This window comes from Mesoplodon densirostris, chromosome 2, assembly GCF_025265405.1.
Source record: "Mesoplodon densirostris isolate mMesDen1 chromosome 2, mMesDen1 primary haplotype, whole genome shotgun sequence".
Taxonomy (NCBI): Eukaryota; Metazoa; Chordata; class Mammalia; order Artiodactyla; family Ziphiidae; genus Mesoplodon; species Mesoplodon densirostris.
The window spans coordinates 97,976,722-97,989,626 of record NC_082662.1 but is presented as its reverse complement, the minus strand read 5'-3'; the positions used below and the strand labels follow the sequence as shown (position 1 = coordinate 97,989,626).

The 12,905-nt window shown below is 38.7% G+C and overlaps 1 protein-coding gene across 1 annotated transcript in view; it reads right to left on the bottom strand.

The window, feature by feature from the left end:
* STXBP3 (syntaxin binding protein 3) overlaps positions 1-12,011 on the bottom strand; it is a 55,365-nt gene extending 43,354 nt beyond the window's left edge. Inside the window, exons 1-3 of the mRNA XM_060090204.1 lie at positions 11,865-12,011; positions 1,416-1,465; positions 712-793 (exon numbers count right to left, since the gene is read on the bottom strand). Coding sequence (XP_059946187.1) covers positions 712-793; positions 1,416-1,465; positions 11,865-11,913 — 181 coding nt within the window. The 5' untranslated portion in view covers positions 11,914-12,011. The remainder of the gene's footprint in view (positions 1-711; positions 794-1,415; positions 1,466-11,864) is intronic.
* Between the last annotated feature and the right edge of the window lie 894 nt (positions 12,012-12,905).

Genomic DNA, 12,905 nt, shown 5'->3' with positions numbered 1-12,905 from the left:
TCACTTTACAAATCGGGGTATTAATATCTGTCTTTAAAGGGCTGTTATGAAGGCAAATTTAAATAGATGAGTTAAAGGATGATGAGTTATATAGATGATGATATGATTATGAATGTTACAAGATACTGGTATTCTCCCCAAAATGTAAGAGAAATTAAAATCTCATTAACACAATCCTGCCCAGTGGAAGATAACAACTGTGGTAGTGTGATTTTTTTCCATAATCCCACACTAAAGCTGATTTAAATTTACAATTAATAGTCTCTTCTAGGTAATAAAGAGAAACTTATACACTTGTAAATATGTACAAAAGTTGACTTTATGACATAAATCTTACTATTAATTTAAAAACAATACATGAAAACCACAAACATTAATCAAAATACTAAGGTAAACCTAGTGCATCAGCATACAAAACTATAATAAATACATAAGAGTAAAAAATTTGAAGAACAAACTCAATAAGGCAACTTAGTCTTGGTTAGGGGTGCTTAATTATATGTCTCAGCTGAGGGAAAAAACTCTGCCTTACAGAGGTTATTCTGAAGATTCACAAAGAAAAGAATGTCCAGTGTAATTATTATGGCTAGAATTACTAAAAAAATAAAACATAACCCCCTGAGAAACACAATTACTAAAATTTATTAATACTTCAAACTCTCCCAATCATAATAAAAAAAGTTTTTCATGATGAGTATTTGTAACACTTACCAGTTATACCCTCTGCTAGAAGATCTGTCATTTTGCAACACGATGCCAAAAGCTTAGTGGTAAATTCATCTAGAAGCATTATCTTAAAATGAATATAAATTAAGAAATACTATCAGCATTTGACTGCCAAGAATTCACAAAAGACAGAATTTAATGCATTAAACCTATTCAAACTTATAAACTTTTTATAACATAAAATTAAAATATTAGGACAGTGGGCAAAATTATCTCAATTCATTTAACTTGCATGACCTAGAAATTTATTTCCTCAATATATGGACATATGATATTATACGTAAGTAAGCAAATCGAAATATTTTCATTTTGAAGCAGAGAACTTGTTCATTTTAAATGTATGTTATGTTTAACATCAAATTTTCTTAAAATTATAAAATGCCACTTGTAGAATAATAATTGTTCTAGGCACCGTTTTAAGCATTTTACACGGATTAATTCATTTAATATTTACAACTACCCTGAGGTACTTCCATCCCCATTTTATCGATAAGGAAACAGAGGCACAGAGATGTCAAGTAATTTGTTCAAGAAGCCACAGCTAATAGGAGGTAAAGCTAGGATGTGAACACAAGCAGTATGGTTCTAGACCCTATACTTTTATAGAAGTGTCATAAGTAAAATATATAGAAGTCCTCAATAAAGGCTTCTAGCTTCATGCAAATTCTATGTGAGTACGCAAATTCTACCTTCCATTCGCCTTCTTTCTTGCAGTCATCAAACACTGTTGCTTTTATCTCTGCAAAGAAAAAGAGAACTATTTAGGAATTTTAATCAACAGTCAGAATAATTACTCAAAAGGTCCAAGATGGCTGGGGAAATATCAACTGGAATTGCTCAGCTACATAAAAAGCACATTCACTTGTTAAACTCGAAGTAAAAATCCAGTTCTCTTTAATACATAACCTATATGGTACATTTAAACTCTAATATATTTTAATCTTTGAGAATAAAAATATTATTAAAAAGGCTAGGGACTTCCCTGGTGGCGCAGTGGTTAAGAATCCACCTGCCAATGGCAGGGGACACGGGTTTGAGCCCTGGTCTGGGAAGATCCCACATGCCGTGGAGCAACTAAGCCCGTGCGCCACAACTACTGAGCCTGCGCTCTAGAGCCCATGAGCCGCAACTACTGAAGCCAGTGCACCTAAAGCTCGTGCTCCTTAACAAGAGAAGCCACCACAATGAGAAACTTGCGCACCACAATGAAGAGTAGCCCCCACTCGACGCAAATAGAGAAAAGCCTGAGCGCGGCAGCAAAGACCCAATGCAGCCAAAAATAAATAAATAAATAAATAAAATTTTAAAAGTCTAACATATTTAATTATATAGACATATCTGGAATATATTTCTGAAAGTATTATCTGACTTGGTTTCTCCTATTTACTTAAATCCTAAGTAAACAAGATGAAAACAAGAAACTGGGACTTCCCTGGTGGTCCAGTGGTTAAGACTCTGCACTTCCACTGTAGGGGGCAAGGTTCCATCCCTGGCTGGGGAACTAAGATCCCACATGCCACCATGGCCTGGACAAAACAAAAACAAAAAACCCACAAGAATAGCCCTAACTGGCCCATTGCTAAATTACATCTGACAATCAAAACTAGATAAGTAAGTTTCTTCCTGATTTACTACAATTTTCAAAAATGTGTCACAGCATTAGGATACAAATATTCAAAATTTATTTATAATCAGTAAATATTTATTAATGCGTTCCTTGCAATGATTTTCAAAATTAATCTAAACATATATTTTAAATTACTAAATAAAATACACAGAGGCAATTCACACAAATACCTGTTATTCTACTTTGTAAGATAAAAATTTCCCACATTTAATGTTTTATTAATTCTCAGTTAATTTTGAAAACTATAGTAATGTGGACATATAAAATACAATTAAATGTAAATTACAGTAACTCTTGTTTTTCATTAATTCTTTTTTAAAATTTTATTTATTTTGTTTACTTTTATTTTTGGCTGTGTTGGGTCTTTGTTGCTGCATGTGGGCTTTCTCTAGTTGCGGCGAGCTGGGGTTACTCTTCGTTGCAGTGCATGGGCTTCTCATTGCGTTGGCTTCTTGTTGTGGAGCACGGGCTCAGTAGTTGTGATGCATGGGCTTAGTTGCTCTGCGGCCTGTGGGATCTTCCTGGACCAGGGCTCGAACCTATGTCCCCTGCACTGGCGGGCAGATTCTTAACCACTGCACCACCAGGGAAGCCCCATTAATTCCTGATAATGAGATACTTATATAATTCATTTAAACTTTTCTATTTCTTAATTTATATTTAAGTTAATGCTTTTGGAAATTTACCAACAAGTTTTTGGCACCATGTTAAAAAATGACATGTCCAAGCAGAGGGTGTATTTAATAAGGGTTACTGATACTCATCATAAGAATTGTGATCTGTAAGGTTTTATTGTGATTGAGAAAGTGTGGAAGTGTTAAGATATATTAAGAGGCTTATATATGTTTGCTGGGAAGATTATGATGTTATATAAGATTTATGGCAAAAGCCTGAAGTAACCATAATTTAAGCCTAAAGCAGTGGATTCTGGTATTCTACAGGCAAAGAGGAAGGATTTTCTCAAGTAGCACTGAGGCACTGAAACATTATGGTACTTCCCTTTCTAAGCTTGCTTTATTCCTGTATACCTAAAACAAGCTGAAAATCAAAGACATTTTGCTAATTTTTGCCAAATTTATGTCTTTCTCTTAAGAAATGAATGCTCATGGAATTTATGATGGAGCAGACTGAACAGCTCCCTAGCTGAACTCATTCCAGTCTTTACCACCTTAGAAACTGCACTGTCATATATGGCAGAAACTAGTCACATGTGGCTACTGAGCACTTGAAATGTGGTTAGCCCGAACTGGGATGTCCTCCAAGTATAAAATACACACCAGATTTCAAAGACTTAGTACAAAAAGAAATTTAAAGTATCATTTTGTATGTTGATTACATGTTTCAATGATAACATTTTGGATAGATCAAGTTAAACAAAATATATTTTAAAAATTAATTTCATGTTTCTTTTTACCTTTTTTTTTGATTTGGCTATCAGAAAACTTTAAGTAACATATGTGGCTTGCCGTTATTTCTAACTAGAATCTGAGGATACCTTAGAATCTGAGGATACCAAGCCAGTCAGTGTTAGCATCTCAAAAATGATAAAGAGATAACTAGTTTTGTGGACAGAGCTTAGAGGCATCCATGAAAAGTGATGTGGTTACAGGTAAAATGTGTTTGGAGGAGTCAAAGGAAATCACATCAACTAATATGACAGAACTAAAAAGGTATTTCCTCTAATTATTAATGAGAATTATTTAACCTTATAATCCATTTCTCTTGTACCCTAAATATGGATACATCCCAAGATTGAATTCTCTTACTTTTGCTCTGCTTGCTCTATACTCTTCCTCAGAGACCATACTCATCATCAAAGTATCCTCTAACAGATCTGTCCTTTAATTTTTCCCCCAACTTTATTGAGATCTAATTAACATATAACATTTTGTAACTTTAAGGTATACAATGTGTTGATCTGATACACATATACTGCAATATAATTACCTCTGTAGTGTTAGTTTACACCTCCATCACCTCACATAATTACCATTTCTTTTTTGGGGTGAGAACATTTAAGATCTACTCTCTTAGCAACTTGCAATTATATAGTACAGTACTGTTATCTATAATCACAATGCTGTGCATTAGATCCCCAGAACTTACTCATCTTCTAACTGGAAGTTTGTACTTTGACCAACTTCTCCCTATTTCCCCCTAACCCCCAGGAATCCTTCAATTTTCCACAAATCCTCATCTCTCCTTGGACTTCTTTCCATTACACAATACAGGTTTAAGCACCTATGTGACTCAAATTGAGATTAAATGCCCTAAAAACTGCTCGACTTCTCCATTTCTATGAGTTTTATTGTCATCTTCTTAGTCATAGTCTTCAGCTATTTCCTCTTTCCTCCATTTTCTAATCATTAGGCTGTACTGATTGTTTTTTCTGATGACTGCCGCTGTCACCAGCATTGCCTTGATTCTCATCATCTCTCACTGAACTACTGCAATAATCTCCTGTTTGGATTTCCTGCTTTCTACCTCCAACCCCTTTACCTTTTCCAATCCATTTTCCACACTGTTGTCAGAGTCATCTTCCTGAAGAACAGCCCTGTTATATCAATACCCACCTCAAAATTCTCTCAAATGCTCACTGTTACCTACAGAATAAAATCTAGACTCTTATTATTCAACACCCTCCATCAACTGGCCTCCAACTAATCTCTAAATTAATCTTCCACCAGTCCAGATGGTACCCAATTAATGACCTATTAATACCAATTACTCTATCTTTGCTCCTTCTGTCTCTCCTATATATAAAAGGAAATGTATTTAAAACTGTAACACCAAAGAGGATGTGAAAACACTGAAAGGAAAAATAAAAGGAGAACTAACAAAGTAGTGTATAGCATCAGCAATGCCAAGGTATACTTGTACAACTATCTTTAATCACAGAGAAACTAATAAACCTGATAAATACGCAAGAAAAACTGATTTGCCTGGAAAACAGGAAATGAACAGGTAAGAATCTTTATAAAGGTAATCCCAGGGGCCTGGGGCAGAGGTAAAAGTAATACTCATTACTAGTTGAATAAAAACAGATTGACCTGCGCTTCCTTGGTAGTGCAGTGGTTAAGAATCCACTTGCCAATGCAGGGGACACATGTTTGAGCCCTGGTCCGGGAAGATCCCACATGCCACGGAGCAACTAAGACCGTGCGCCACAACTACTGAGCCTGCGCTCTAGAGCCCATGAGCCGCAACTACTGAAGCCCCCACACCTAGAGCCTGCACTCTAGACCCCACACGAGCCACAACTACTGAAGCCCGCACGCCTAGAGCCCAAGCTCCGCAACAAGAAAAGACACTGCAATAAGAAGCCTGAGCACCGCAACGAAGAGTAGCCTCCACTCGCCACAACTAGAGAAAGCCTGCGCACAGCAACGAACACCCAACTCAGCCAAAAATAAAAATAAATAAAATAAATAAATTAAAAACAAAAAACAAAAAACAGATTGACCCGTTCATGGGAAAGACCACTTAGGGCTTTCAAGGTTTATTGTTTAAAAATTTTATGAAATGGGACTTCCCTGGTGATCCAGTGGTTAAAAATTTGCCTTCCAATGCAGGGGGTGCGGGTTCGATGCCTGGTTGGGGAGCTAAGATCCCACATGCCTCGTGCCAAAAAAACAAAAAACATAAAACAGAAGCAATACTGTAACAAATTCAGTAAGGACTTTAAAAAAGATGGTCTACATCAAAAAAATGTTTAAAAAAAATTTATGAAACAATATGAACAACATGAAAACTGAGGACTAGTATAAGACCACCTAAATATATACAAAGGCAAATATTAAAGCAATTATTTCTAGGTAGAAATTTAGTAAATTCTATATTTATTCTTCAAGCAAATACTTTACAATTAGAAGTCTGAAGGGGGACTTCCCTTGTGGTCCAGTGGTTAAGAATCCATGCTCCCAATGCAGGGGGCCTGGGTTCCATCCCTGGTCAGGGAACTAGATCCCACATGACGCAACTAAAAAAGATCCCGCATGTGGCAACAAAGACCCTGAGTGCCGCAACCAAGACCCGGCACGGTCAAATAAATAAATATTTTAAAGAAAACCTAGAGTCTGTCATACAGAGGAAGTAAGTCAGAAAGAGAAAGATAAATACCGTATGCTAACACATATATATGGAATTTTAAAAAAAATGTCATGAAGAACCTAGGGGTACAACGGGAATAAAGACACAGACCTACTTGAGAATGGACTTGAGGATATGGGGAGGGGGAACGGTAAGCTGTGACAAAACGAAAGAGAGGCATGGACATATATACTACCAAACGTAAGGTAGATAGATAGTGGGAAGCAGCCACAGAGCACAGGGAGATCAGCTCAGTGCTTTGTGACCGCCTGGAGGGGTGGGATGGGGAGGGTGGGAGGGAGGGAGATGCATGAGGGAAGGGATGTGGGAACAGATGTATATGTATGACTGATTCACTTTGTTATAAAGCAGAAACTAATAAAAAAATAAAAAATAAAATAAAATAAAATAAAATAAAAAAAGAAAACCAACAAACAGCCTGAAGTGTTCCTCTCTTAAACATAAGGGTGTAAAGGTAAAAAGCCACCACTATAAAATTGCTTGATGGCAATGTAAGTCAGAACAGTAGTTACTCTGGGGTAAAGGGTGGAATTTGGCCTTGGAAGAGTTACGGGGTGCTTGGAAACATTCCATACCTCAATCTAGGTGGTAGTTACATGAATAAAAATTTATCCATCTGGGACTTCCCTGGTGGCGCAGTGGTTAAGAATCTGCCTGCCAATGCAGGGGATACGGGTTTGAGCCCTGGTCCGGGAAGATCCCACACGCCGTGGAGCAACTAAGCCCGTGTGCCACAACTACTGAGCCTGTGTTCTAGAGCCCGTGAGCCACAACTACTGAAGCCTGCGCGCCTAGAGCCTGTGCTCCACAAGAGAAGCCACCACAATGAGAAGCCCGCGCACCACAACAAAGAGTAGCCCCTACTCGCCACAATTAGAGAAAGCCCGTGTGCAGCAACAAAGATCCAATGCAGCCAAAAATAAATAAGGACTAATAACTAACTAATAAGGACCTACTGTATAGCACAGGGAACTCTACTCAATACTCTGTAATGTCCTATATGGGAAAAGAATCTAAAAAAAAAGAGTGTATATACGTATACGTATAACTGATTCAGTTTGCTGTACGCCTGAAACTAACACAGTATTGTAAATCAACTATACCCCAATAAAAAAATTTTTTTTTTAAATGTATCCATCTGCACATTTAGCATTAGTGCACTTTACACTAGCATTATACTTAATGAAAACTTTAGGAACAAGAAAATGACTTTCTTTCAGCACTGTTCTAGTAAGTCCCCAAAATGCTGATGACTGCTGTTTGAGAAGGAGGAAAAAAACCCTTTCAGCTTTAGTAGCTCACCACTGCTACAGCATGTCTGAACATTTAGCTCCAACCTACCTTTTAGTGTTCATCCCCCTATTTCTTGCAACAAATACTCTGTACTAAAACAAAAGGAATTATTCCCTCTTCCATAAACAATCACATACTTTCACATCTTTGGGTCTTGGCTCAGATTTCGCTGTCTGGTAAAATCCTACTACCTTTCACTGTTACCTCCTATTTGGAGTCTCCCCTGATCCACTCGCAGAGAGGAAATAATTCCTTTTTCTTCTCTTCTCCCATGAAACTTCTTCATGCTGCTAATATAGCACTTAGTACCTATGTACCTGTCTCCTCCCACTGAATTGTAAACTCCAGGAGGTCAAGGAGTATATGCACCTAGAATAGTGGGCGGCACAGGGTAGTCAATAAATACTGATTTAAAAGAATACATGACTCTGCAAATATCCAAAAAGTAAAAGAAGAGAATTTTGCTCAACAAGATAAACTTAAAGAAGTGACCAGAATGAAAAAAGACATAAAACAAAGATAATTGATTAAAACAAAAAACAAAAAAATATATTTTATACATGCCTATATTGGCATAAATAAGTTCTCAAGGAATTTATAAGAAATCTGAGTGGTTGTCTCTGGAAAAGGAGTCTGGGGTCTGGGTAGGGATGAAGATTAATTTTATTTTACAATCTTTTCTGTTATCAAAGTTTTTTGCCACATCAAGGTATTTAAGAATGATTAAAATTGTTAATTACAAAGATTTCGAAGGAGGAGGGAAAAGTTATGTTAACTGTTTAAAAAAAGGAAGTCACAAAATGACAAATAATAAAAAATATATCTGAAGCTATATAAGGACTAGAAGAAAAATGTGAAAAAACCCCAAAAAGCTTATGATTTAATGTGCAAAGAATTGGCTCAGATGAATACATTCTGATTACTTTTATTTGTAATTTTACTAGGTTCATTTTCTCTAACATTTCCTCTAAAATATACAAGGTGAATTAGACATTAGACTGTTGTTTATAGACAAGAAAGAAAATAGGCTATACTGAATAAGGAAAAAAATGTCATAGGTGGCTTCAACTTGCTTTATGGTCGATTTAATTATTATTGTTTTGCTGTGTGTTTTTCAAATAAAGTTCATCAATTTTTATTTAAAATCTTTTATCAGTGATATTCTTATGACCATTCCCCCCCGTAGCAAAAAGTGGCAAATGAGCAATACCAAGCACTAGAAACTTTTACTGATTTTAAGTATGGGAATTAGTTTTGTAAATAAATGTATCCCTTTGCATTCAAATATTAAATTTTTAAAAGGGGTTTTAATGTGGTCCCTAAAGGCTGATTCCTTCTCATGTTTTAGGCCTCAGCTCAAATGTCACCTACTCAGAGAAACTTTTCCTGATCCACCTACCTAGAACAGTCCCTTTCTATATATAGATATCACAGACTGAAATAATCATGTTTATTCTTTGTTTACATACTTATTTTCTATTATTCCCCACTTGAATGCAAGATTCATGAAGGCTGGGAACTTTTCTGCCTTCTATTGCTGTATTTCCATAGGAATTCAATAATATTTATTGAATAATGGGGGAAAATTACAAAACTGATCTACTGCTTTCTTTTCCCCACTGTTTACTTTTCACAAGCATTATTATCCATTGCATTCTGCCAGGGCCTGTTTGGAATTTAAAGCTCTAGAAGAGGGCTTCCCTGGTGGTGCAGTGGTTAAGAATCCGCATGCCAATGCAGGGGACACGGGTTTGAGCCCTGGTCCGGGAAGATCCCACATGCTGCGCAGCAACTAGACCCGTGTGTCACAACTACTGAGCCCACGCACCACAACTACTGAAGCCCGTGCGCCTAGAGCCCGTGTTCCGCAACAAGAGGAGCCACTGCAACAAGAAGCCCTCCCATGGCAACCAAGACTACCCCCGCTCACTGCAACTAGAGAAAGCCCACACACAGCAATGAAGACACAACGCAGCCAAAAATAAAATAAGTTAAAAAGAAAAAAAACACGAATCTATTTTCTACTGATCTCTATAGATTTGCCTATTCTGGACATTTAATATGAATGGAGTCATACAATATGTGGTTCTTTTCAACTGGCTTCTTTTCATTTGGCATAATGTTTCCAAGGATCATCAATACTGTAGCATGTTTCAGTACTTCCTTCTTTTTTATTGCCCAATAATATCCCATTGTATGGACATAACCACATGTTATTTATCCATTCACCAGTCCATGGACATTTGGGTTGTTTTTGACTTTTTGTCTATTAAGAATTATGCGGCTATGATAACAGGTGTATCAGCTTTAACATCTGTTAAAGAGATAATAACTCTTGTAGTTTTGATATTTGTAAAGAATAGTGCCTGGCACAGAGTTATGTTCAAAAAATATTAATTCCCTTCTCCCTACTTTACAGGTAAATTGAAGGTTACGTTATTTATCTTTCTAACCTGACCTAACTATACTACCTTCAACCTAGCAAAACCTTTTCCCAAATATATGATTCTCCCTGAGGAGATTCCTCCATCATTTCTTTCAGACTTTCTCACCTTTTGCTAACAGAACTCGGAGGCTCCCACTCCTCTTTCTCTCTCTAATTAAACTAAGGGTTGAAGGAATATCATCTTATCTTTTAGTTATGTTTCTATTTCCACAAAAATTCGAAGAACTATTTTTTTTAATCTGTATAACACTTCCTTCCATTCAGTGTCCCCTCTTCTTTTTCTTACGCTCCATGTAGGTATCCCGGTGCTACCTCAAGTTAACAGCACAAGACGGAAATTTTGTTACCTGTAAACGCTCCCTCTTGCCTAGTTCCCATGCTATCAATACCGAGGTTACTATCATTAACCTTTTTTTTCTGATAAATGCTGATGTTAAGGACCATCTTGGAAATTATACAACACAATTCATTATCCATTTTCATATAAATGTATTTAAATGCCACTGTGATTTTAAAACATTACCAAACCTTAAAAGGGACCCATGTAAATTCTGAAAAACAAAATGCTAACCTTATAATTATCCAATTAAAAAAATATTTTCATAACTTTTTTTCCCCCTTCTATTTATACCCTTGTTTTTAGTATGTTAAGCAGTATGCCAGTTACCGATTTGGAGTTTTAATTTTACACAGGAACTCTGTGACTCCCATAATTTTGTTAACTCAGTCACTATTTCTGTTCCTTGCTCAACAAGCTGGAGCCAGAAATACTAATTAGATGTTACCCCTTTCCACTACTAGACCATAATTACTTTGAGCCCAGTAATGCCAAACAGTGATGGTTCTTCCTGTTTGGCGGTTTCATTCCTTCTCTAAGGGGGCAGACCTAGGTGTGGAGTGATATTTATGAAAGTCGTAGATGATACAGCACAATGGCAGAATATCAGTAACCAATAAGTATTATAATACAGTCCTAGCAGAAGGGAGTGGCTCCGAGAGTGGAAAGGAGGAGGTGAAGGTGCAGATCTGCCCCGAGATTTAATCATTCCGATGGTCCCTTCTCAAGAATTCTTTAGAAAGTGGGTTCTTCTAGAAGGGAAGAAGGGTCTGTTTAACAGTGAGGTTTTCTTTTTGTTTTTTTAAAGGACAAGCATTGTAAAGTACGGTTAGTAAAACTCTCGCTGATACTAAGACGAATAAGCAGAGTAAGCAGTCTTGGAAAACTCAAGCGTGGGGAGAAGGGGAGGGGCGGGATAGAGAAACAGCGCTCAGACTGTCTCGGGTGGAGAGATATCGCCGACTGGTGGGGCCCCGGAGGCAGCGCAAGCGAGGAACCGCGCAGGGGCCGCGGGCGGAAAAGCCGGGCCCGGGGCCGCTCACGCAGGGCGGGGTTTCGGGTCCAGAGCCCGGCCAAGCCCAGCGCAGAGGGTGCCGGACGCCTGCGTGAAGGCCGCGTCCTCCCGCACCCCGCCCATCGTTGGTGCTGCCAGAACGAGGGCTGGGAAGGAAAGCAGGAAGAAGTGCTAACATGGACGTGGGAGCCAAAGCAACGAGTGCCCGTGGCGGCTCCCCAAGAGACTGCTGGTCTGGGGCAGGAAAGCAGGGCCCGGCGCCGCGGCCTCCTGGCCTTCCCTCTCTCAGCCCCTGCCCCACCGCACTCACTCTGCCACACGATGCTCTTCAGCCCCCGGTCCGTTACCGGAGGCGCCATCTTCCCAAACACCGCTGAGGACCAGCCGCCGCCTCCCACTCGCAACGCACTTCAGCTGTTAAAGGCGGTTCGCCGGGCCCCGCCAGTCGCTGAGGGGAAGGCCCCGCCCACACGCACGGGCCGCGCCCTCCGGTGACGTCACGGACGTCCGTAAGGGGATTCCCGCCCACTCCTGGACTGAGGCTGCGCAGTGCGGGTGGACTCTCCGTGGGCAGTTGCGCGCCCTCTAGCGGGAGGCTGTCAACCGAATTTCGACGTCCTGGGACGTCAGAAAGCGAAAGCGTACCGACGGATTGTGAGCTAATACCATCTTAAGAAATCCCGAATTCACGCATACGATTCATGAAAAAGGAAGGGATCCTTCGCTTTACAAAAGAGTTCTTCACTTTGCGAAGCGGTTTGTAATAGACTCTTCACTCAGTCAGCTACCGAATAGAAAATTTAGCCTCCAAAAAGTTTATTTTATTCATTTTTCAAGGACATAATCATTGTGTAGAACTATGAGGTGCCGTCCACTGTGACCAGAACTCTGCAGGACTTTCAGGAAAGTCAAAGAAAGGAGACCCACTAATGGAGAATTTAAAATCTAATTAGCTCAATTCCTGGCATGCCGAAGGTAGTCAAAAACTGGTTGAAGTAGCGAATGCCTTAATGGTTACAATATACATAAATGAACCAATAAAATAATAATTATTCAACATACATAAATTCATGTGGGAGGGGCTATCAATGCTTTAGGATTTAAAAGAAGGGAATTATTGCTGATTCACAAAGGATGTGATTGGAGCTCAGACTTAGAAAGTTTAAGCAGAGGTCTGTTTCCTGAGATGGTTCTTTTTTTTTTTTATATAGGTAGAAGTTTTTTTTTTTAAATTTTATTTATTTTTGGCTGCACTGGGTCTCCGTTGAGTTGCGCGGGCTTCTCATTGCAGTGGCTTCTCTTGCTGCGGTACGCGGGCTTCAGTAGTTGTGGCACACGAGCTCAGTAGTTG